This window comes from Diabrotica undecimpunctata, chromosome 6 (genome assembly GCF_040954645.1).
Source record: "Diabrotica undecimpunctata isolate CICGRU chromosome 6, icDiaUnde3, whole genome shotgun sequence".
Lineage (NCBI taxonomy): Eukaryota > Metazoa > Arthropoda > Insecta > Coleoptera > Chrysomelidae > Diabrotica > Diabrotica undecimpunctata.
The window spans coordinates 146582230-146609808 of NC_092808.1; the positions used below are offsets into that span (position 1 = coordinate 146582230).

Genomic DNA, 27579 nt, shown 5'->3' on the forward strand with positions numbered 1-27579 from the left:
TTTAGGATTATATTGATTTTCGATTTTCGCTTACTTTAAAATGAGTACAATCCTAGGTAAGTTTATGTGCCTTTTGAATTTACCGCTATGTATATATATAGTTTCGCACCCTGGCACTAGACGATACGCCAATCGTCGTTTTATTTTTAACATGGGACTTGGCAGTGGCACTGCTAGATGGGAGTGTGCTGTGACTACTTTAACCTCAAATTTTTATTAGTAAATAAAGTATGAGAAAATAAAGAATAGCAAAGAACTTTATATAAATTTGAGTAACAAAAATGGATCATATTTTTACAATTAGTAAGAAACCTAGTAGATCACTAAATCCATATAAACAAAATATTTTCAATAAGTAAGTTTACAAAAATAAAGTGTTATTTCTTCTATACAATTTTTTTGTTTTAGATTGGAAAAATCCATTCTTTGCTCAATTTCAAGCACCAACGTTATTGCTTTTAGTACAGAAAGCAATATTGAGGAATGTAATTCATTATATTGGAGTTCCAATGTATATGTAGCTGACCTCAATAGCCCTTGGCAAATTCATAAGTAAGTAAACTATCAAAGCTTATAAAAGCTCCATTTGACATTTAATTTGTGAAGGCTTGTGTGTGCTGTTTTGAAGACTATATGAAGAAATTTATACATAAAGTTGTATTTTTTATGTTATATATACAATTGTACAATTTTTAGGGTTTTAAGCAATTCATCACCAGTAACAGTCTTACAATGGGATTTTACGGGTGAACTTTTACTAATTGCTGATGAAAGTGGATGTGTAAGGATATACTCAGCAAAAGATCATATATTAAATGATTGGAATATAGTCCTACAAACTGTATTACAAGGGGAACATATTTTGGCAGCTGCTTTCTTTCATTCTGGTAAAAGGGTAAGGATAATAATATATCCTTGATATACTTTGATCCATTATTTAATGTCCTATTTTTATTTAATGAAAGTACTTCCCACATTAGACTAAAAGTTTACCATTTTAGTATTACATTTATTTGTAAATTTCGATTTTTTCAGATATGTCTGAATATTGAGAAAAAAGACAGTTCATCTTATATAGAAAAATTTCAACATGTAAAATTTGCATGTTCTGTGAAACAGTTTGGAAGTAAACCAGCCATTGGAGCCCTTTTACTTACAACTACTGGCATGCTAGCAGCTGTATTACTACCACAGCCAACATGTCAAACTCCTATGACTATGGCAACTGAAAGTTTGGGACCAACAAGAATGTTCATTAAGACTGCTGACATATGTTATGGAAAAAGTAAGTTGTGATATTTGATATTACTCAAAAACTATCTATGTAAATTTCCTATAGTTCAGCAATTTAATTGAACAAATCATAAAATATATCAAATATCAGATCTGGACAAATGATTTACTTCTGTTTTAAATGAAAAATGTTTAAATCAATGTGTTAACTTTTCAGATGGTCATTTCCTATTGGCTGTTAGCAGTGGAGATCCTTCAATGCCCATTCAATGTTATAAAGTTTCGGTAAAGAAAGAAGAGGAAAAGTGTACTATTGTAAGTCAATCCCTGCTTAGTTTCTTCTTAAATGAAGCACCAAAAGAAGCTCTAAGTAAGTAAAAGTAGAATTGTTTTTCTTACATATTTTAGGTATATAGACACTATGATATATAAAACGCTTTATGTAGCTTATATGTAGTATTTAAGACAATATATGCTCTAGGAGTATTAATTGGTAAATACCAGCATACTATCGCAATTTAAAGGTTGTTTCCTATGAACAGCCATGCATAGACATGTGAATTCAAATCCATTAACCAACAAGATATCCCTATACATATTTTCTTCCCTAAATGGCAGAGGTAGAAAAGTGCCATCTACTCTGATGACCATAAATAAACAGAACTTCCTAGATTTTAAGACACTTTGGTCTTCACTTACATTTTGTGCTGTTCCCTTATCAAATCTGTTTTTTATTGTCTTGCAAAAGAGTCTACCAACAGACAATTTTCTGTAGTTGGCAGGGTAATATTTTTCCCTTTCATATATAAAGAGGTTATATATGATATTTTCATCTTTTAAACAGCCTGTTAAATATTCTATTAACTGGTCACCTCATCACACTGGTCACATTTCCATCATTATGCCACCTAGCTCTGGAGCTCCACACCCTTTTTCATAGCAATTACAGCTGTCCGTACTTCTTGTGTGGATATTTCCTAGTCAACATAATGTTCTAATGTATTTTGTGATGTTGTCTTGCACACATCTCTACTCTCTGTCAACAGCTTTTCGTAATGAGATTTCCAATTTTTAATCGAAATAATGTTTAATTATTTACTTTTAAGAGCAAAAGTTCCTACAGATATACGTGATAAGCTTGGAAAACAAAACATGTGACAACAAAACTTATGCTAGTTTATAGAATATTAATGATAAATCACACACAAAAATATTTCACGATTAGTTTTAATTTGGAAATATGATCTATTAATGAATCTTTTAGTGGATCAAATTTCAAAAGAAAAGAATTGTACTGTCAGTCACATAAAGTGGATCATGAGAGAAGATGCAGATTCTTTAGTCGTGGCTGCCAGCAGTCCAAAAATGAGTTGTCTGCAGGTTTGGGAACTCAGGGAAAAGGCTCTTCCAGTGCATAAATCATTGGGCAAAGCAGAAGCACCTCAGTTCTTCAATACAGTGGTAAGTACACAGAACTTTAACTTTAGCAGTAATTGTTAGGCCTATAGGGAAGAAGATTTAAATACAAGAAATAGTAATTAACACTATTGTTTTAGTTTTCTGAGATGAGATTGTCATATTAAATTCTTTTACTCTTATGTTAAATCTGTGGGCCAGTCTTTGCAGACTATCTTCATCTTGGGTTATCAATATTGCATAGCCTGCGTAACAGAGTATTTTGATTTCTTTGTTTCCCATTATGTTGATGATTTCATCCATGATCAAACTGAAGAGCATGGGGCTTAATGAATCCCCTAATGAACCTAATAGGTTCTGTAAGTTGTCCATCTATTCTGACTTCCATTTTGTTGTTTTGGTAGATGTTTTCGATAGTTTTTATAATATTTAGGGGAGCTTTTCTATTATACACAAGATGGATTACATCTTTGAGTCTTACTCTGTCAAACGCTTTCTTTAGGTCAATCAGACACAGAAATGCTGGTCTATTATACTCTAGTGATTTCTCAGTAATATGCTTTATAATGAATATTGCATCTGTACACGATCTTGCACTACGAAAACCCTGTTGTTCATCTGCTAAACTTATCCTCTGATTTATTAGCACTTGTAAAATTTTAGTTGTAAGTTTTAGCATAGTATTTAACAAGTTTATACCTCTGTAGTTTTCTGGCTGTTTTTATCTTCTTTTTTGAATAGTAGAATTAGTTCGCTCGTCCTCCATTCTTCCGGTATTTTATTGTGTTTTATAATTTTAATAATTAATGTTGTTAATCGTTCTGTCAGTGCTGCTCCACAATATTTCAGTAACTCGTTTGGTATCCCGTCAGTAGCACTTTCTGATGCAACAAATATTGCCTATACTCGCATTCTTTTAAATAATTATATGTTTAATTATAGTTATAAAAATCTTATGCTGAAGACAAATTTGACCAATATGAGCGCTTTAAACGTGAGATATATCCTCTCCTGTCAGTTGCACAGAACTAATATGGTGGTTATAGATTGTATTATTTTGTTTTTAATTAACAAATGAATTATTTTAGCTATGGCAATACCAATGTCACTTCCAGTACAACAGTCTTGTAACATCCCTAGCAACCAGCAAGCTTAGCTTAATTAATAGCGTTTCAAGTGGATATGTGGTGGTTACGTTTGCAGATAATTCCATCCACTGTCTGTACAGAGATACGCTAAAGCCGATAGTATATACAACTCTGTCGGTAGTTCCTCGGTACCTAGATGAACCTAACGCTAAGTATCAGAAAGTCAGTACCAACATATCAAACATTGATTTGTCATGGCTAGGAAATGTTTTGCTTTGCGTGGATTCTGATGATAGTTTGCATCTGTTCAAGTTACCTCCTCAGGTTAGTATATTATTTTATGATCAGCCTAATGAAAAATTGGGTTTGAATTGATATATTTTCATATGATATGAGTTACTGGCATTTCCTCAGTTTTCTACTAAAATTAAGGTGTTTACTCTTTTTAGATTGATAGTTCTACTCCACTAAGTGTCCCATACTGCACGACGATTTTGGAATACTGCCTAGTGAGCGGATTAGACTGGTTGGATCTACTTTTAGTACTCAGACCTGGGATGCTCGATGCAATTTGTGATAGACTTACAGAAAGTTTCAATAGACAACCTCCTCAAGTGCAACAGTTCTTCCATGTGCAGTATTTGTGCATCAAAATATCTCTCTATCGGTAAGTATTATTTATAGCATTAACAATGTTATAATTAAGTTTAAATTTTAACCCGGGCCCATTTTTTTACTATGTAATTTATTTATGTCGCCTCTTTTCGGTGCCCCATTTCGTTCTAATATGTGTACTATATTCAGAAAGCATATTTATGTACAGGGTGTCCCAAATTGGCATGTTTTGCAGGGTATACCGGAAACTAGAGGAAATAGAAAAAAAGTAGTTGTCATGACTTCTTTTTTCATTTAAATATCGATTGCTCAATCAAATCATCAATAGCTCCCCACATTAGCGAGACACAGGGCAATTATTGAAAAATATCGAAAACGACAAGGTTATATATCTTCTTTATTAAGAAATAAGCCGATCTCGTTATATCAGACAATAATAATACTGTGCATACATTTGAATCTGTAGTTTTCTAAACCATTAACTTCCTATAGTGAAGCCATTCGGAGCAATATAAGATGCTAATAAATATTGTTTGAATGGCGTTTTTGAAAAAAAGTTATTTACTTTTATTGTCAATGAAATATATTAAAACATAAAAGAGTTGTTTATTTTATTATCAATGATATACGTTAAAACAAAAAAATCTGTACTTACTTATATTTTTTTCCAACTACATAATGTATAAAGTGTATTTTCAAGGATAACATAACTATTGCTTCTGCAATTTTAAGAACTCTGTCATTTTTAACTGCTTTAAATGGTCCAGTATCATTCTATCATATTTTCTAAAGATGTGAAACAGTTGTATTTATTCATTGTAAAGAAGTTTATTGCGGGCTGCAGTTAAGTTTATTGAGGGGCTGTTTGAAAAGGTATTTATTTATAGCCACGACCCGACCAAATACGTAAAAAACACGTTTTTTGATCGTATTTTCTCTCGTTATAACCAAATTTGCCTCGCTATAGACACTTATAGTTCAATAGAAATTTCACGGGACATCTAATGTATCTCGTTATAAGCGAAACCTCGTAATAACCGTGTTCGTTATAGAGGGAGTATACTGTATATATATATATATATATATATATATATATATATATATATATATATATATATATATATATATATATGTACTTACAATTTTATACGTTTTTAGGTTAAGTTTTCAAGGACAAGGAAAAGCAAATGATCTTACTCAATATTTGATGTTACATAGCATTTCAACAGCCTTCAAGAGTTTACTGAGACCGAGCGAAATGAACAGCCATGAAAAAAGTCCAGCAGATTCATTAGCTAGTAAGTGATCGTTTTTTTTTTGTAGCGCAGAAATTGTTGAACTGAAGAGTTCATCAAGAGAAAACGAAAGGTAGTCAAACGTGTTTATCATCAAATTTTCGTATAATTATGTATTTAAGTCCAGTTATCTATTCAGGTCAATCAAAAATACTAAGTATTGTGAATTATCTCCTTTTTACAACACAAGTAGCGGGCCAGACGTTGGAACTGGCTAAGTATGTAGACTAGCATTAAATAATCCTTCGTAGAAACAATTTTTTTAAGTCCAATGTGTTCGATGAATTTAAAAGCTCTTAATTTGACGTTGCATTGTTAAAAGAAATACTTAATATAAACGTATTTAACTAAAACTAACTTCTTACTTTTCTGCTATGTACGAAAGAAATTTACTTAGTGCTCGTTTATTTGCCAAGTGAATTTAGCTAATTTATAGTGAAAGCAAAGAACTGCCAATTTCACCGTTTTTAACGTCTTGTAGCGAACTTTAACGTATTTTAATACAATGGGTTAATTCTTTCATCAATAAACCATTTTTGCTATATATTTACTGAGAAAATGCATCAATAAAACAATAAACAGGAAGATGTATTGCCCTTTTATGAGTTCCGCAAACAAATAAACCTTACTGACCCACTTCTTGGTAGACATTAAACTTGTTTTTTTTTTAATGAATTAGCGAAGTAGTTAAGATACCCAGAAGATACATTTTAAACAAAGTGGGCCAAAGAACAACCTTTCGAGCAGGTGTCTCACACCTGCTGTGAATACGATACGATATATCAATATATCGTGTTTTAATTAATAATTGTAACAAAAATAATAAGGGATTATTGATGATATGTACTTTAACAAACACTAAGTGTACTTAAAAATAAATATTACCTCATAATTTTCATTGCCTCTCTCAAAATGAGGGATAGACATTATACAAACTTTGACCTACGACCCTTAAATGCCAACTACAATCAGCACGTTTAAGATGACTCGTCGCCAATAGACAAAACAACATAAAAGCACTAAAATACATTTTTTTTTACTTTTTGTCCTTGAATTGACCTTTCACTTGTGGTACAGATACTTCTAATGTTGTTGCTAATTTCAGCATATTCTCACCAGTTCCAAAGCCCAATCCTCCATGTACTGGTTCATATCCTGTCTTGGATTGGCCTACATGTGCATTAAAATCACCTCATATTATGACTCTCTCCTCTAATGGAATATTACTTAGTATGTCTCCTAATTGAAAGCTTTTCTTTCATTCTCACCGAAACCGATTCGAGGAGCATACACACACACAACATTCAACACTTCTTTATAAAGTACAAATTTGAATTTCATTATTCTATCACTCGTTCTTACAACTTTTACTAGATTATTTTTCATTTCTTTGTCAGGAATTCTACCAACGTCATTCCTAGTACTTTTTTCCCTACATACTATAATTTACATCCTTTACATAGTTCCTTCACCCTTTGTCTGTTCCATCTCGTCTCTAGAATGCAAACAGTTTGTACAGTTCTTTTAAGCCCATCTACCAAATCCTTACTCCTATCAATAAGATTTCAAGACTCTATCCTAATTTTTCTAACCTTTAAAGGTGTTCTCCTTGAAATAGCCCTCACCCGGAAATTCGAACGGAGGCTTTTGGAACATTTTACTAAAGGGAATGATATTTATGTTGTAGAGGTTGGAAAAATGCAGCGAAAAATTATTTAATTGTAACAAAAATGAAAGAAGTATATTAATAACACAAATAATATAATTGTCTTTATATTATTTTTAAATTAATACAATATGTTTCAGTTTTTGACTTTTTCTTGCGATTTTACTGTACGGTGTTGGGTTTCCACCGCTCTGGCCCAACTCGGGTTCAGTTCTACATTTCTTACTAAAGAAAAAACAGATATTACTTTTCACTTTTAATACAAAACTTCTACCTTGTTTACAATTGAGGTAGGTCGGCGTTTTGAATTCTCCATTGACTGAAAATATAACGCTTTTAAATATACCTCCCCAAGGTCGGTTTACAATAACAATAGCACATATTAAACAAACATGTTTACAACTGTGGATGTGGCTTATGCTACAAATATGGCTATTTAAAGTTATTTTATCCAGTAACATTTATTAACTGCTAACAAAAAGGTCAAACTTTATGTTTTAAAAATATTAGAAAAAAATAGGAAAAGGCTGGTAACTTTTTGTATTAACGTTATTTCTTGTAATACGTCTCCTTCTTCCTCTTTACAAGCAATTCTGCTTGTTCAATCAGTTTCTGTTTTTATTTTTTTGTGCGGATGTGTAAAAAAACTAATTATTGTATTATTAGGTGTTATCGCCGAAGGTCAGAACGACGTTGACAAAGCCCTAACTTCGATGCATTTCGAAGCTAAAGAATTTACCGTAGAAACCACAACTCTTCAAAGTCTTCAACAACTCATACAGTGGGTAGCAGATCTAGCACTGAATCTCCTTCTGAAACTCCCGGATAGTCGACCTGCTACAGGAAAATCTTACGAGCTGCTTAGAGACGTGAAGGCGTTAAACATGCTTAGAGAGATGTTGGTAAGTAACTCAAAATCTGATCAGATCTAAAAAACTACTTAATAGGAGTATTATTTTCTATCATTTAAATAACAATAAGAATAATAGATTTTCAAAATGTCCTCAATAAACTATTAGTAATAGTTTCCTTGTTTAAAAAAAATATACTTTTACACGGAAAACTGACTCTGTAACCAAATCGAAGACTTCAGTATTTTAATATGAAAAGTTCCTTTCAACATAAAATACAAAACAAACTTGCCGATGAAAACAGTCAATGTCTGGACAATCATCATTCTCCTTTCATCATCCTTTGTAATTCTCGAGCCACGTCAAATAAGGAAGGCACTTGCAGTGTATGTATTTTTAACTCAGCTATATTCAATCTTATCCAAGACTCAAGAACAAATACTTTCCTAATTCTTTTTTTTTTCTCTTTCTTTTCAATCTAATTAATTAACTTTAACTTTTCAGTTCATTTTGCTGAATATATTTTCTAGAGTTGCAGTGAAGAGCTTTGGCGATATTGCGTCTCCTTGTCGAACGCCTCTGGTAGTGGGAAATTCTGGAGTGTTTTCATAAATTTTTACCTTAGCTTTTGCTTGTCTGTATATATTTGCTAGTTTCTATGTACGGTTTGTCAATGGCTTGGTTGGTCAAAGCTTCTATTACTGCCTTGGAATATATAGAATCGAACGCCTTCTCGAAGTCTATGAAGGTTAATGCTAGCGGTATTTCATATCCTCCATATCCTCTTTACTACCTTTCTTATGAATGAGAATTATGTTTTTGCTGTATTCCAGTGGTCTAGTATGCATCTCGATCTTAGAACATTTTAATCATACTGTTTTTGTTTTTTTTTTCTGTTCTCTATGGATAAGTCAAAACACACCATTAAAAGATGTCACTAACAAAATTCTAACTATCCAACTAAATTTTAAAATGTATTTTGTCCATTATTTTACATGTTATATTTTATATGTGTGTTTTTAATGTTGAGTGTCATAGCTTTACACAAATAATCTCAACGACTAGTAAGTTGCACTGACAATTTGTGATATGTTGTAAATATTTACACATTCTTCTAATTACAGTGTCTTGAAAAAGGAATAAAAGAATCCCGAAAGCTCGACCAAAAGTCAAAAGAGTGTTTCTATAACATCCCGGCCAAATATCTACTGACTGCAGCCCTAATAAACTGTGTTGTTTGTTTGGTTATATATATATATATATATATATATATATATATATATATATATATATATATATATATATATATATATATATATATATATATATATATATATATATATATATATATATATATATATATATATATATATATATATATATATATATATATATATATATATATATATATATATATATATATATTGTTATGATGTGTTTTTTGTTTGAATGATGAGCAATGAGTATTTTAATAATATAGGGTTTTTATCGCGGTTCTCAAAGAATTAGCTTGTAAGTACTTTTTTAAATTATCTTTATTATAACTATTATGAAACACACATATATATCTAACCTAGTCAATGTAAATTTAAAATAAACTATCTTTAAACTGATATTCTTATAAAACTAATTAAATTCTATAGACAATCTAAAATTTAAACAAACTATCTTCAAAATTGAAATTGTTATGACACTAACTAAATTATATTAACAAAATTTTGTACCTTTCTTTCACTGAATGCCTAAATGAACTGTTTTCCACTATATAGATTCTAATCACCACTGAATGTCTTCGTACTTCAGTTATCCTTGTTTTTTGTGAAATTACTTTTTCCAATTATCAGCTTCTACCAATTTAAGATATAGTTTTCTTCACCAGCATTTATACACCACCAACCAAACCAGCAAACAGCATTTATATTTATTCTTCTTTTCAATATACCAATATCCAATTATTATAAGTTGATTTATACTAATCTCCAACCATAATATAATTTAATTTCTTCCAATATACTTTTATAATCTTCAATAATTATTTGTGTATAATTATAAATGTGCATTAATTATATGCATAATTTTTAATCTTCATTTAACTCACTATATCAAACAATTCGACTATTTGTACCTGATTCACTGACTCCAACTAACTTTCATATTTCTTACTAAACTTTTCTGACTGACTTCTTGAAAATTCTGAACAATTTACTTCACTATTCACTAACTAAATGTGTCTATTAACTTTCATAATGAACTGGCCTGACTTCTGACTAAAAACTTCCAAAACTGCCATCTTGAATCCAAATCACGGGTATTTATATCCTTTTGGATATTCCAGAACCATCTGGTAAGAGATCATGTTCCAATTTGTTCTATTACATACTTGTCTGAATTTTCTGGAACAAACCATTTCGCAAACATGGCCATCTCCGGAGATCCAGAGAATTCCATTCTTTTCTATTAATAATTTTGTTTACATTTAGGCTTTTCAGATCAGAATAAACATTCAAATTAGTAACTAACACTCTAATTTAATAAAATACACATTTCAAACAATATATTATTATAACCCCACTTTATATTCGTATTATGATTAATTTCTATCTGTCAATTCGAGAGTATTTTTGGTTGCCTAGGCACATGGCTCACTTACATATATCTACCACATTATAATTACTAAAATACAACTTTTTACAATTATTATATGCTAATTTATTAAAAATGCCCTCACATAAATATATTTTTATTAAATTCTCTAGTATATAACTTATTTAAAACCATCAAATATCTAATATTATGTAGTATATAACTTATAAATTATTTTCTATAAAACCTAATTGTCACAATATATATATATATATATATATATATATATATATATATATATATATATATATATATATATATATGACGAATTTTTTTTTAGGTATTAATCAGGATATGGGGATTATTACGACCGGCTTGTCTTCCTGTTTTCATCAAAAGTGATACGAATCTGGACGTATTAGCGCTAGTATTTCGGCTGTTGAGTAGATTGGTTCAAAACGTTAATGAACCCGACGAATCGTTGATTGGTAAGTATACCTTTTCCATTTATTGTTGTTTAGTTTTTTAATAGGTATATGTGAAGAAAAATAAACTGTAAATCGCAGTATGTTATAAATGAAACAGGAAAGATAAAACGGACGAGTAAGATTAAAGTGTATCTACCAAAATGTGAAAACGATGTTTTTACTCAAGAAGGAAATTATAAAGTTTGTTGTGTCTATGTTGTTACGAGACGAATATTGTCTCTTTACCTGAAGGAGATCCGGGTGCGAATCCAACTAGGATAAAAGTTTTATGTCCCATATGTAAATAAGTTCCATGTCCCATAAGTAAGTAAGTTTCATGTCCCATATGAATGAATGAAGCCTAGACGTTGACAATTAGCTCTTTACGATGCCTGGAAATATTTGATATGTGGATATGTATAAAGTTCCATCTTATCTTGGACATATTATATCCAGACACAAGAGATATAACCACAAAAAAAAAGGAAAGACAATTAGGATTTGATCCTACCAGGATTCATCAAGGCGACTGGTACAGAAGCTCTAAATGTGAAAACAAATCTTTTCCGTTAAAAGAAGCCACAATAAAATTGCTTCGACGGGAACATCTGATAATAAATCGCGAATTCGGTGTCTCCCTCATTGTGATGCATGTCCATATGCTCTTCAGTTTTTTGTGTCCCCAAAAAAGTTTGGAAATAGGTTTTCCAGACTGATTTTATTTCTTTTGGATCACTGGTTATTTGCCCTTCTTGATTTCTGCATAGATTTGTTCGGGGTTTGTATTCTTCTCTTAAATTGCGTAGATATGTGTAAGCCTGTCTTATATTGTTGCTATGAAGATTTTCTTCCATTTTCTATACATTGCCGTTTTCGTATATTCTTTTCTCTATTCGGAATATTTTATCGGCCTTCCGTCTTGCATCTTGGTAACTTGCCCTTCTTTCTCTGGTTCTTCTTTCCATATATTTCTTGTGTTCTTTATTTCTTTTCTGTATGGCCTTATTCTCGTCTTATACTCGTCATTGAACCATTCCCTTTTTGTATTTTTCTTTTTCTTGCCTATGATTTTTCTTGCTGCGTCAATAAATTTTGTTTTGATTTCTTCCCAATGTTCTTCTGTGCCTAGACTGCCTGTGTCTGTCAGTGTTTGTGTTATTTCTCTCTCATAGTTCTGTTTGACATCTTGTTGTTTCAATTTTTTTATATCTAGCTGTTCTGTTTTTTGTTCCTGTCTTTTCCTCCTGTTCCTCTGAATTCTGCATCTGTATTTTATCTGTACTAGGAGATGGTCAGATCCACAGCATGCTCCTCTTCGGCTCTTCACATCTTGTATGCTTGTTGCGGCCCCGTTTGTCTATCAAGACATGATCAATTTGGTTGGCGGTTGTTCCTCCAGGCATAATCCATGTCGCTTTGTGTATGTGGGGGTGTGGGAAAAAAGTCGAACTTATGATCATGTTTTTTCTACCAGCAAAGTTGATAAGTAATTCTCCATTTTCATTGGTATTTTGATGGAGTGAATGTTTACCGATGGTTCCTAAGAAAAGTTCTTCTTTGCCTATTTTAGCATTCATATCTCCTAGTACGATCTTGATGTCGTTTCTTGGTGAGCTGTCGTGTACTTCTTCTAGCAGTTCGTAGAAATCTTCTTTTATTTCCATGCTATGTTCTTCTGTTTTGCAATGTATCTTAATGATTGAGAGATTAAAGAATTTTGTTTGAATTCACTACGAATTTTGACTAGGATGAACGGCTTGTGGAATGCCATTTTAGATTCCCTTGCCGAGTAATTTATCCAGCTGTTTGTTTCGCAAATTTTAGGAAACACAGTGGTTAAGATTTGAATTCGGTTTCGCTAAGTAGAAATCGTTTGATTTCTCTTTTTGTTTAATTTTGTTTTTATTCTTAGTTTACATATTCTCTCATTCACTGCTTTGAAATCTAATATGGCGTGTTTTATCTTATTGTCAACTATGAAAGCTACTCCGAACTGTTTCTTTCCGCTCTCTTTTCCACTATACAGTATTGTATGCGTTTTTGTGCCTTTTATTCCGTGTCCTAACCATTTAGTTTCTTGTATTGCTGCTAGTTCTATTTTGTATTTTCTAAGCTCGTTAAGTAATGATGCTTGTGCTCCTGTTTTATTCAATGTCAGGACATTCCAGGTACCGAGTGCATAGTCCATATTTCTTTGCTTGAGTCGTCGTAGATAAGACCGATCTATCCGAGGCTTATTTAATGGTTTCGTGGTATTATACTTTTTACGGTAACGGGTTACCGGCCCATTGCCCAACCCCCAACCTGGAGAACCAGAATTTTCTGTCAGGGTTTATTCCCTTATCCGATATGTTCCAGTTTTTAGGCGCCAGAAACTCGCCTTTCACCCCCTCTCGTCTGCTACATAACGTACAACCATTGTACTCCATGCAGGATTTGTTGGCAGAAGCTGAATTCTATTTCTAGAACCCCCGACTCTTTCGTCGGTAACAGTGGACATTACTCGGAGTTTTATTACAGTATGAGCATCGGCAACCCATACTGCCTCCAAGATCCTTTACCAACCTTAAAACACCACCAACATACTTGAATATTGTGTAAAAAATTTCAATCGTTATATTTTTTAAAATTTGAGGCATTAACGATACTTTATCTATTCAAGTATTATTTTTGTCTAGCAGTGTATTTTATTGTCCTATTTTTAAAAATTATACTGTAAATAGAGGTAAATAACAAATTCGGTTAAATGTTGACCAGCTGATATCACTAGCTGATAAGAATACATATTCGCAGCCTTACGAAAAAATAAAAATAAAATCTCGGTGGCTTTTATCACCGTAGGAAACGTGATAAACCGCTGTTCCATCCTGTCACCGTTATACCAAATCCATTTCACTAGTCCACTAGTAAATTAAACCAATTAAAGTGCTGTTTAAAATGACGGTCGTTAAGAAAAAAGTCAAACACACTTATACGAAGAAAAATGGCTATTTACCACACAAAATTCGATCGCATCCGTTTTATTTCATATGGCTGCCGTTAAGAATAGGCATATTTTTTGTGTTCTTCTGGATAGTGCTTGTTCCAGTTTTGTATATCATCTTGACGGCCCAAGTTCCTGGGTTTGCAGCACTTACTTTGTACTTCTTTGTGGCAATGTTTGTTCTGTTTCTAGTAGCCTTGTCAATTTTTGTGTGCCAGTGGAGATGCAAGAATAGTAGGCAAAGCAATATTTACTACATAGAGTACGAAGCATCCGAACCTCAAGAAATGGTGGAAATTAAGAGGAAGCCGATAGTGTTTGAAATAGAAAAAGAAAAGAAGGAAATTAAAAAAGAAACACCGAAGAAAACAGAGATTGAAAAAGAAGATCTTCATAATGTGGTTCATCGTGAATTTAAAGAAAAAACTGTAATTTTCCGAGAGGAGACCAAAGTAGTACAACGTCCTGTTACGCTGATAATAGAAAAAGAACCAGCGAGACCTTCGTCTCAAAATTTAAGTTCACCTTTGAGTCCTAGAGAGTTGTTCTTTTTAGATATGTACGAATACGCCAATATCGCAATGAGAAATGCTACGGACAATTTTCTCCAGAAGGAAAGATTGCTCTATGATCCTAGCGGACCTGTTCAAAGAGAATATTCGGATAGCTCAAGTGATATCGCGGAAATTCAACACGAAGAACAATATCGTACTGATCAGGCTGTAGTTGAGCAGTCTCCTGTAAGAGTACCATACCTACTACATGAAACATCTCCCGTCAGCGAGCTAGCTCCTCTTCACTCAAGATTATCGGAAATAATTCATGATCAAACCGAGATTGAAGAACCAAATATTGTTCCTGTTATCAAAAAAACCAAGCCGAAAAGACCCAAGGAAAGTTACATAGAACACTCGGCGGCTGAGGTAGAATTTCCACAATATGGTATAAAAGTATCATCACCCGTCTGCGAGTCAGCTCCTGTTCGCTCAAGACCATTGAAAACAATTCAAGATCAAACCGAGATTGAAGAAGTAACTATTGTTCCTGTTATCAAAAAAGCCAAGGTGAAAAAACCAAAGGATAGGGAGTACTTCATAGCTAATGTAGTTCCACAAGAACACTGGACGACTGAGGCTTACTTATTTGTCCAAGATGAGGAAAAAGAACGAAAACCTTACACGATTGTCGTCGATATGGACGGAAGTGACTAAATTTCTCTAGTGAAGTGTTTAGTAGTTTACGTTTCGCTTGTTTTAAAGCAAAATATTTAGAAAATAAAGACATGTCGCTACATTTTGGTTAGATCAATGTAATTTTATTCATTTCGTCAAGCATTAAAACACTGAAAACTTTTGTTTTCAACACTTTCACAAACTTTGTTGAAAACAAAGATTTTAGTGTTTTATTGTTTGATAAAATGAACTTTCATCAAGGAACGTTCGAATCCATCACATATTTATTTATTTCCTTTGATCGAAGGTGTTATTTGTGTTTTTAAAACTTTTGAACTGTAAGTAAACTGTTTAAATTTTTTTAATATCAACAAATACATTGCTTTGAGATATTTGTCAAATAGTACTAAAAAATAAGAAACCATGATGCCTAATTTCCATTCTTGCCAGTTGGTCCATTCATTGTCTTTCTCCAACTTCTTTGACGCTCATTGATTTTTTACGTTCTCCATTCGTGTCTTTATCTATTTTTCCTTCCTGTGGGTACCTATTATAGTACTCGTTTTGGAAGTGTATGGCTTTCTGTTCCTTGTACATGTCGGTACCAAATGCGCCTTTTGATTTATATCTGCTTCTCTTCTTCCTCTAAATCCTCAATTTTCGCATCATTGCATGCATTTCCGTAGCTTCTTTTTCCTTTTGTCTACTGTTTACTCTTGAAAGAGTATACTGACGTCATGTTTCAATCGTTCGGATTGTGGATCTTCATCCTTCTCAGTCTAGGGAAGCTTTGGGTAGATCATGTAAGTTTTGTTCATAGCTATTATTTTGTATCAATTTTAACATACTTATTTGATCAGTAGTTATTCTTCCTGCTCTAAAATCTCCTTGGTATTCTCCAATCACTTTGTTATCATATTTTATTAATCTTTTCCTAATAATTTTTGCAAGTATTTTATAGACTACTTCTAATAGTGCTTATACCTCTATAGTTTTCACACTCTGTTTTGTCTCCTTTTTTATAGATAGGACAAATAAGAGCGCTATTCCATTGTTTCGGCATTTCTTCCTTTTACCATATTTTTTATGTCAAGTGAAATATCTTTTTCCTAAATCTTTCGCCACTTTCCTTAAAAATCTCAGCTGGGATACACTTTCTCCTGCACTTTTGTTATTTTTTAGGTGTCTTATTATTTCTTTGACTTCATTCGGAGTTGGTTCCTCGCACGTACCTTCTTCATCTTCTTGCCAAAGTTCCTCTTGTTCCTCTTGTGGTCTGTATTTAGACCTCTTGTGGTCTGTATTTAATAGATCTTCGAAGTATTCCGCCCGTCTGTTTAATTTTTCTGTTGTTTCACCTAGAAGTAAGCCTCCTTTATTTCTGCAATACTGTGGATTATTCTTTGTAGTTTCTCTGGATTTCTTAACTTCTTGGTAGACATTATTTACCTCTTTGTTTATGTACCCTTCTCCTTGTCACATAGTTTTTGATCGCATTTTGGGTATTTTCTTTATTTCTGTGTAGTTGTTCCCTGTTTCTTCTAGCCAAAACATTCCTACATTCTTCATCGAACCAGTCTTGCCGTCTTTTTATATGCTCTCTTCCTATACACTTTTCCGCTGCTTCCGACATGGCTGTCTGTATGGTCTGCCACTCTTCATCTATATCCTGTTTGACTGGATTCTTTAGTTTTTTATTTATTTCTTCCTCTAGTCTGTTTACAACCTACTTCTCTTGAAGGCGCTCTAATTGGTAATTTAATCTATCTCTAACAGGTTTTGATATTATTGGTAGTTCTTCTTTTAGTTTTGCTATTATTAGTATATGGTCACTATTGGTATCTGCCGCTCTGTAACTCCTGCAATCTATTATTGCCTTATTATTATATCCTTGGATTGGTTCATTTCTTTTGTGTTTATTTTTCCGTTTTCCATGGTCGTATTCCTTTGCCTTGCCGTTTTGGTATCCTATCTCCCTGGTTGTTTTTCTTCTACTAGTTTTTTGGCAATTTTTCTTTGGTGTATTCTTTTAGTTGTTATTTTTCTTCATCCCATATCCATTCTTACCCATTCACGAGCAACTTCTTATAGCCTATTTTTGCCTATTTTCCTTTACTTTTTTTTCCTTTGCTATTTTAACTATTTCTTTCTGCATTTCTTTTTCTTTTGCTGTCAGACCATTATGTATGTAGATGCGATCTTTATGATAAATCAACTTACTTTTCCTATTTAGTATCTCAATTTTATCCGTAAAAGTTTCTGTTTCTATGGCATAGACTGTTTCTCTTATTTTTGTTGCGTTCCTCAGTCTTATTTGCGCCTGCAGTTCTTGTGATATGAATGTTTCCATGCTTTCTTTTAGTTTCTTATCATCATTTGCATCTATTTTTAAACTCGATATAATAAAACTTTTCTTTTTACTTGTTTTCTCCAGTTGTTTCATTCTGTCTTGTAATTGTTTCACGTCGTTTTTTTAAGTTTCTGTTTTCCTCGTTTATCTCTCGTTGTTTATTATTTTCCATGTGTTCTTTTCTTATTTGCTTTATTCTATTCATCATTTCTTCATTTTTTTTTTTCGTTAATCTTACTTGTCTGTTGGTATTTCCTTTATTCACTACTATCATCTGTATGCACTTGAACTTTGTTGAATTTTCTAACTTCTAATTCCCCAATTATTTGAAGTTTATTACGAAGAGAAAATCAACGTATATATATATATATATATATATATATATATATATATATATATATATATATATATATATATATATTACTAAATTTTGTTTATAAAAAAACCTTTTCGTTTGCTGTTATTTCGAAATTGTTAAAATTTTCACTGAGCAATATTTTTCTATATTTATTGGACGCGAATAATGAATCAAATTATTTTTATCAGACCCTAGATTCGTCTTCATATTGAAATAAAAATCTGGCTTTTATTGACCATACTTACTATTTTGATCTGAGCCAGCAATATTTATTAGATTAGTCTATTTTTATTCCTAAAAATGAATATGCAATTGTATATTGTCATTTTATTTTATTGTCAAATGTTTTTGTAAAATGATTATAATAAATTTTTTTAAACAAGAAATTTGATATGAAAAATAGCCTTAAAGATTAAAAAAACTGTAGGTAATCGACTTGAAACATGTGGGAGTATCATCAATTAAGTGTTGGTTGATAAGCGGAACTAAAATATTTTTATAGGCTAAGGTTGATATTTATACAAGATACTTAACACTGCCTTTACCGCTGTGTGAAATATGAATAAACTTTTAATTTGTACGAGGGTAAGGTGAAAAATTCTAGGGTTATTAGTTAAAAATAAATCGTATTTATATTTCAAAGATTTTTATTTTTTATGTACCCTGTCTCTGTTTAAATACATTAACTACAGAAAAATTTATTTTTAAAATTAAAGACAAGCCACACAGATCCATTGAAAAAATAATAATATGAAAAATTAAAGACAATCTATACAGACCGATTAAAACGGTAATAATGTAAAAGCTGTCATTTTTTCAAAGCCTACCTATTGTTTTGCCGTTGTTAACTGATACAAGTGGCCTTTTACTTAATTATATTTGCTGGTCACAATCATCGAGAGTTATGAATGTTTTACTAAAAACTGCTTTGCTTAGAATGCTGTTAATATAACATTAATCTAAAAACTGTTATTCACAGGACTAAGTTATTTCTATATATATATATATATATATATATATATATATATATATATATATATATATATATATATATATATATATATAACGAGTTTATTACAGCTGCCGCCGTTTCTTGCAACCTAGCTTCCAACGCTTGCGATCGTTCCAGTCATACCATTTCAGCCTTTTGCATTCTATAGTTTCCAGGACGTCAATGTCTATGCCCATACGCTCTCTGATTTCAGTATTCCTTACTCTATCTCTTCTAGTGAGTTGGCAACATCTTCTCCAATAATTCATTTCCACTGCTTTTATTTTGGATGCGTCATTTTTATTTATTACCCAAAGCTCTGAACCATATGTAGCAATGCTTTCTATGATACTTTTGTATATCCTAATTTTTGTGTTTCGGATGATGTGGTTATTCCAAAGTATACTATTCAGTTGACGTATTGCTGAATTTCCTTGACCAATTCTAGTAGCTATTTCTTTTGTATTCCGACCATTGTTTGTAATGTTTACACCGAGATATTTATAGCTATCAGTATTTTGAATTTGTTTGCTTCCTAGTTCTAAGTGCTTTCCTTCACCTCCCACTACTACGTACTCTGTTTTTGATGGATTAATTGATAAGCCCCACTTAGTATATTCTTCATCTATTTTTCGTAACATGTAGTGAATATCATCTTGATCTTCTGCAAGTATTACTTGGTCATCAGCAAAATGCAAGCTGTACAGTGTATGGTCTCCAATTTTAACACCCATAGGTTCACATTTTCTTTTCCAAATATCCAAAACCCCCTCCAAATAAATCTTAAAGAGTGTAGGTGCAATGCAGCAGCCTTGGCGAAGTCCTTTGGTCACTTTTATCTTTTTTGTCACTTTTTGTCCAATCTTTATTACACTCGTCATATCATCGTACAACTCCCTTACAGCATTAATGTAAATCGGTGGAATATTCTTGTCTTCTAGCACCTGCCATAGCTTGGCTAATAGGACACTGTCATACGCTTTTTGACGATCAATAAATACCATGTGTGTCTCCATATTATGTTCCAAACGCTTTTCTATTGTTTGTTTTAGGCAGAACACATTGTCTATACAAGAACGACCAGCACGAAAGCCACTCTGATCTTCAGCGTCTTCCCAGCAATCTTCAATTCGGCTTTTAATTATCTTCCCGTAGACTCTACAGATTGAGTTAGTTACACTAAGCCCTCGGTAGTTCTTACAATCTTTTCTGTCGCCTTTATTTTTGTATAGATTGCTGATATATGCAGTTTTCCATTCTGGGGGTAGCTCTTCTCCTCTCAAGAATAAATTAAAAGTATAAGCCAATAGCTGAAATAGTTTGTCAGGGCCATATTTAATCAGTTCAATGGGTACTCCCCCCGGTCCTGGAGCCTTTCCATTTTTCATAGCGTTGGCGTGTTTTTTAATTTCTTCTGGTGTTATTTCAGTTTCTTCGCGGTAGGAAATATCAAATTTTTGGTAGCCAATATCTTGGAATTCTGTTCGATCTTCTGTCAGCATTTGTTCATAATATTCGACCCATAATTCTGGGGCTATTAGAGTTAACCTACTGCATTCTTTTCTATCTGTTCTACTACCTCTAATTGTTTTCCAGGCTTCTTTACTTCTTGCTGTACCCATAAAATTTTCTACGTTATCGCAGGCTTTATTCCACATCTCATTTTTGGCTTTATTTACCTCTTTTTTTACTTCTTTGTTTAAGCTGTTGTACTGTTGTCGATAGTAAGGGTCCTTTGTTGCTAGCCATTTGTTATACATATTCTTCTTCTTCGTAATTTCGTTGTACGTATTAATTGGTGAGGAGTAACAAACATCGTGCAATTTCAGATTCAACCTCATTCGATACAGAAACTGGGTAGACTCATTTTCAAAACCTTGTAGATTATATCTCTTTGTTGAAATGTCTTGCAGTATCATTGAACTGTCGTTTTCATTTTGTCGTTGGCTTCCTTTAAATGTAAATAGTAGTGATCAAAGCAAATGGTGATCAGATCCACATTCTGTTCCTCGATGGACTCTAACGTTATTAACCTTTATTGTGGAGTTTTCTTTGCATATACAGTAATCGATTATTGATTTCAAATTCCTCGTTGGCTGAATCCACGTGAATTTATGAATATCCTTGTGCTGATACTAAGTTATTTCTACTTTCAAAAATTGAAGGTATTCCCGAAAATTGAAGAAAACTAAAAATATCACGGAAAGTAATGAGTTTTAGTATAGGAAATGATTTAGAAAAAAAAATAATGTATAGAGTTAGTTGTACATTTAAAAAATATGTAAAAATCGTAATTTTCGTTTGTAGTTCACCCTGCATATTAATATTCTTCAATAATTTCTGTTAAACTTAATTTGAAAACTAGAATATATTTTTTACCTTAATATTATGTAAAATAATACTTGTATTCCTTTGTAATACGAGTAATAATACGAGTTGTATTGCGTCGCCTCTAAAAACAGATTATTTTTAAGTTTTTCTCCCATTTTGTATCCTTTTTTAGTTCTTACTTTTTTTATTATTTCATCCATAATCAGGTTGAACAATAGGGAATCTCCCTGTCTTATCCCATTGCCAGCTTTAATAGGATCGGTTAGTTCTTCTTCTATTTTTACTTTTATTGTGTTGTTTTGGTAGATATGTTCGATCGTTTTGATTATTCCTAGAGGTATCTCTCTTGCTTACAGTAAGTGGAGAACGTCTTTTAATTTGATCCGGTCATATGCCTTCTTAAGGCCCACGAAACATAGATACGCCGGTTTTTTGTATTCTAATGATTTCTCTTGCGCTTGTAAAGTGCTCATTATAAATATAGCGCCGGTGCATAATTTTCCGGACCTAAAACCTTGTTGTTATCACTTTGGTTGTTAATTTTAGTGTTGTGTTTAATAAATTAATTCCTTTGTAATTTTCGGTGTTCGATTTGTCTCCCTTTTTGAAGAGAGGTATTAGGATGCTTGATCTTCATTCTTGAGGAATTCTGTTTTGTTCTATTATTTTTTGGATTAGTTTTAATAGTTGTTTGGTCAGATCTGGTCCTCCGTACTTTAGGAGTTCGTTCGGTATTCTGTCCTCTCCTGGTGATTTTCTATTTTTTAATTTCCTTAATGCTTCCTTTACCTCTTCCTTTTCAATATTTGTTTCTTCGTTTGTCGTCACCTCTGGTGTTGGTGGTTCATTATCGTCACCTTTAGCAAATCTCTTTTGTTTGTCCTTTGATCATTCTCTATATTTCTTTGTGTGTGCCATAGAAGTCGTATTCCATCTTTTTTTGAGAAGCTTTGCCAGTGTTTCCTTTTAATTTGTCTAACTAAAGTATATAGTTATAATAACTATATAACTAACTAACTAATAGATTCGATTCGATTACTTAATTCAAAGATTAAGATATGCAGTTAAAAACATCAAGAAGTAAACAAAATAAAAATGAACGGAATAACTGAGAGAATGGCTAATGGATATAGAAAGATATATAAACTCCATTCGCTTAACTCGGGCACATTTTGACAGATTCATTGTCGGAAACCTACAACACAACAATTTCTACTTCTCAGTATTAATAGCTCAAGTATGCTACTATTGCAGACTACTTTCTTTAAAAAAAAAGAAGAATTATTCTAAATAGTGGAAGTGTATACTAAACCCATCAAATTTTGGGTAGTATATATTTAAAAAATATATTTTAGTTGTTATAATTTAACATAACTATTTATTATATGGTGCAGATAAATAAACATTGATTGTCGGTAATTAGCAAAATTCTATTTTATTTACTATTTAGTTTGTTTACTATTAATATTGGCTATGAGTACGTGTGCTTGGTTGTATAGTAATTTCCAGCCACTTTTAGTCTGTCAAAAAGTAACTAACTTCGCAAAAAAATAATTACTAAATTCACTAGACAGTTCGGACTGGGAGTAGCGAACCGAGTTTAATAGTGGCTATGCACTCGTATGTAGTTTGTATGTGATCCACCTTTTTGTCTTTTAGTTTATATTTGACCTATCACATTCGATGCCATTTAACTAGTGCGAAACATGTCACAATTTGGACGAAGCATTTCATATGGCTGTCCTAAACTAAACTAAAAAGTACGTTGTATAATTTTTATATAATTCTTTTTTTTTTTCTGATTGATCTAACTGTTGTTTTCATTTATAGATGAATGTTGCCAACTCCCCAGCCAAGTAGTACAAATACCTTTATTACAGCCATGTAATAATAGAATAGTTCTTGGATCACCGCAATTAGCCCAGCAAATATTACCACTTCAGGTAAGACTTATATATTAGATCGCCTAGTTTTTTTGGGTATGTCATTATTATTTAATTTTGGTTAGATTTCTTTTATTTAGCTTTTTATCTCGTTTTGATGTCGCTTCAACGGTCGGTTTTGTAATAATGTCATTTTCCAAATCTATAATTTTGGATCCGCGATCTGACATTTTTTCTTAATCTTTCGTCCCCTCCAATATAACAAAAAAATAAAACCGCGATCTTCACCAATTTAGGAAAGGATAAAGTCAATCGGTTACTTGGCTTTGCTAAATTAATTACTATTTTATAGTTTTGCTTTCCTAATTAGTAATTCCTTTCCTAATTAGTAAAATGGGTGTTTGGGATTTTGTACTTTGCGAGAACAAGGATTTATAGTGCAAATTACCTTCGCGGTTTCACCCATCTATGTTTCATAGACTGGTTCGTATCTTATTAATAGTCAGATAATATTCTCTAAGGTTCGTAGTTCTTAATTTTATATTTTCAAGAGCAGATTTTATTAGCTTGAGTAACATATTGTCCTACTACATTGTCAATTTAAAACTTATTTCAGACATTGAATTCACTTATAATAGAACTGTCTATAAATCTGAAGTTCTGATTCTAGAAGACATTTAATAAAGTTTAAAAAAGATCAAAAAAGTAGAGTTTGGCCTCCACAGTGCGATCTGAAAGAACTTTATTTGAAGAAAGAAATAACAATCCACTGTCTTTGAGGGACTTAATCCGTTCGAATTAAAGAAACACACGGTAATTTTTACGCCAACCCCTTAAAAAATTACTTCAACCATGCTTCTCACAATCTTCCAATCTAGGTTTTTCAACCCATGTTTTATATTTGTTAAAGCTATCTGGTATTGCATAGTCTGAGTCTAGTTGTACAATTAACCATTGTCACCAGAATATATTTATTTGCAACATCCGTTTTTGGAAACAGTTCTGCAATATCACTGACTACTCTCTCTTCAGTATACTCAATATATATGAGAGTGTTTCATGAGTGCTTCGTTTTATCAACTAGACCATTGTCTGTTACACATAATTCGCATTTTTGGCACCATCGTTTTACATCTTCGTTGCAGTTCACTCAATAGGATTGTTCTCCAATCTTTTGTAACGGTTTTGTAATGGAAAATTGTCCACCTTATGCACCATCATGTAACTGAAGCCATATGTTCGACACTTTACATTTAGCAGCTTAATATTCCATACCATAGTAATTTTCAAGGGTTCTCCATAGAATATCATTTTTCGCTATCCGGCAATTCCATTTTCTCCAATAGGCTTTAACTTCTGGACTACGTGCATTTTTATCTTGCTAGGTTTGTCTTTGAACGCTTCCGATCCAAGACATATTTCGATATGCATCATTTCCTTGGGTTGTTGTTAATAATTTCATTGATCATTTATGGTGATAGTTTGTTGCACGTGGTAAAGTCGTTCCTTTAATTTTGAATGATACCACTTTTAGTCTTTTCATTTGAATGCATCTTTCCTCTTTGTGCTCGACGTCATAATCGTGTTCTTATAACCGTTCTAGCCGTCCTACCATTTGACCTGGATTAAGCAATTGTAGAAACCACTTTGTTTAGGAAAATATTTTAACAAAACTTTTCTGAAATAAGCGATGACTTCTTGTCCATCGTAAATCGGATATAGAATCCTATGACAGTCTTGCTAGCATCCGTACCTAAAACGAATGTTACTTCTTGTCTCAGGTAGCTTAATATCAGTGCCCTTCTTTCAAAGAACTCCTTGCAGCTCTTCGAAAGTTTTTCGACAATCATCATTCCATTAGCCATTCCGATTGGCATTGTTAAGGGCTTAGCAATATTAGCAAATTCTTTAAAAAATCTTTGGTAATATACGTATAAGCGTAGGAAACTTATAATTTCCTGTAATCTTCTGATACTAGCCATTCCGAATTGCTTCAACTTTTGCAGGGCCAACTGTTATACCACTCCTGGATGATATCTACGCTTTGCATTAATCCATCCAGCTCATCGTTCATTTTTGTTCTTCACGGCGCATCGCTACAATGGGTTAATCCAAATTAGATACACGTAATGGTTGGAATACTTTCCTCTACTCTCACACCTGTTCTAGTATGCTGACAGATCAGGCATAACAATATTTACTATACAACAATCAACAGTGAACTAAACTTATTGCACGATAATATTATGCCGCATTAATTAGCCAACATAATATTGTGTACCATGTATATAGAATACATAACGTCTGCTTAAAGACATTAATTTTATAGTACATTAGATATTTTAATAAATTATGCAAGACAAGAATTATTGTTTATATTATTGTATTTTGTAGCTCGAATTCAATAACGAACCAGAATGCCTTACATTTAATGTTGATAGCAATTCCAATCAGACCATTGATTCTGTAAGACATCTGTACCTAGGAAAATTTCCGAGAAAAGTCAAACAGTGTGTACGATGTGGTGGAAGTGCTGGTACCGTTCCCGTAACCAGGACTGCAGCGATAAGAGCGTGGGATCAGAGATGGCTCAGAACTTGTCAGTAAGTAATCATTTTCTTCTAAAACTGTCCACTTTATTCTAATCTAATTCCAATGATCTAATTTAAATTCACGGAAGTAGGAAGATCTGAAACGTTTTTGTGGTGGGACTTTCAATTATTTGAATGTTTATATTATATTTCAAGTGTGGTGTTATCGAAGAATGCTTAGAATACCATGGATCACTCATATAAAGAATATTGAAGTCATTAAACGACAGGAAAAAAGGAAAAATTAATCTAGTTAAAGAAAGAAAAATGAAGTATTTCGATGTTCAAATATGTTCTTCAAAAACTCATCTTTGAAGGAAAAAAGGTAGGAGATTACCTACCTAGAAGAGGCGACGAAATTGCTGATAGGCGCCTAAAGGTATGCGCGCACTTGACCGAACCGGCCGGCTACGAAACGAATCGCTACAGCTCGAAATGTCGTAACGCGCATTTTCCGGAAAAATCATGTCAGCTCAATCAGTAGATCTACATTTTTCATGGGATATGGATCCAAAAGGTATTAGTGTTAGTTTGTTGTGCGAGGACGAGGAGCAACAAATAAACTTCTAAAAAGGAAGCGTAATAAATGGGTGCAATAACTTTGTAAAAATCGAGGCACGGAAAGTGAATTTTCTACTTTATTTGCTGGTTTAATCGATCATCAAGACAAATTTAATTAATACTTTAGAATATGGGTTATGAAAAATACCAAGAACTCATTATCTATTGTACCCCACACATAAAAGTGTTAAAAACAGCAAAATCTTCGAATAAAAATCCATACGCTATTATATATTTGCAAAACTAGCAATTGTAGTTTGAATATTAATTTTTAATCTTAATATTTTTCTTTTAGATGCGGTGGTCAATGGAGGATGCAGGTATTTTCGGGGTGAAGAATTGGAAATCTTTTTTGCGTATAAATAATTTATTTATTGTAATAAATGTAAGTTTTATATGATTAGCTTCGGAGGAATGTTTTAGCTTTATTTAGTAAGAAATAATAAACTTTTTTAAAACACGAGTTTAAAACTGACTTTGTAATGAAAACATAGGTTCACCTTTTAAATAAAATTTTTCTGAATAAAAGAAATATTATGGGACGACCCAGATGAGGCGGACAAGACTAGAAGATCGATTGAGAGAGATAAAAAGCAGTGCGAATCAAGTAGGTAGAGTCAGAAGTTTAGAATGTCACATGTTTTGTCGGTATGCGTTTATCGGCCATCACTGAGGAAAATGTAGACCCAAACATTGAAAACATCGATCAACCACAGGTTAGAAAAATTAAGTAGTACCAAAAATAACTAAACACCAAAGTCAGATCTAAGGTGCTTTTTCTGTAATATGAATTTTGGCTTAGGTTTTTTTTATTTCGGAAGAAAAAACTAGGCCAAAACAAGAGAATTGGAATATGGCGCGGTCGATACAGATTACAGCTAGATAAAGCAAGTGAAAGCTAACCTAGAAGACGAATTCTATTAACAAAGTTCGAGACATTTAGAGGAAAAAGTAGATCGAGGTTGCGATAAAGGGATGGTGTGGATAGAGGTGCTAGGAAGATGGACAAGGCCAACAGGCAACATCAAGCTGCTTAAAATATGGCCTTACGGAGAATTAAGCTGAAGAAGCTCGAGACTCATCTACTAGCACCAATGGTGATGACGTTTTTGAAATTATTACAAATTTTTACCACTACTTGAGTT

The 27579-nt window shown here is 32.4% G+C and overlaps 1 protein-coding gene across 1 annotated transcript; it reads left to right on the top strand.

The window, feature by feature from the left end:
- The first annotated feature begins 167 nt into the window (after positions 1-167).
- MED16 (mediator complex subunit 16) lies at positions 168-26915 on the top strand. Its single transcript, XM_072535681.1, has 14 exons — positions 168-355; positions 409-552; positions 697-895; positions 1036-1285; positions 1451-1603; positions 2498-2694; positions 3738-4061; positions 4187-4404; positions 5511-5650; positions 7980-8215; positions 11088-11235; positions 23230-23342; positions 25677-25885; positions 26730-26915. The coding sequence occupies exons 1-14, from the start codon at positions 282-284 to the stop codon at positions 26767-26769; spliced, it is 2445 nt and encodes an 814-aa protein (XP_072391782.1). The 5' UTR covers positions 168-281; the 3' UTR covers positions 26770-26915.
- Positions 26916-27579: the final 664 nt, after the last annotated feature.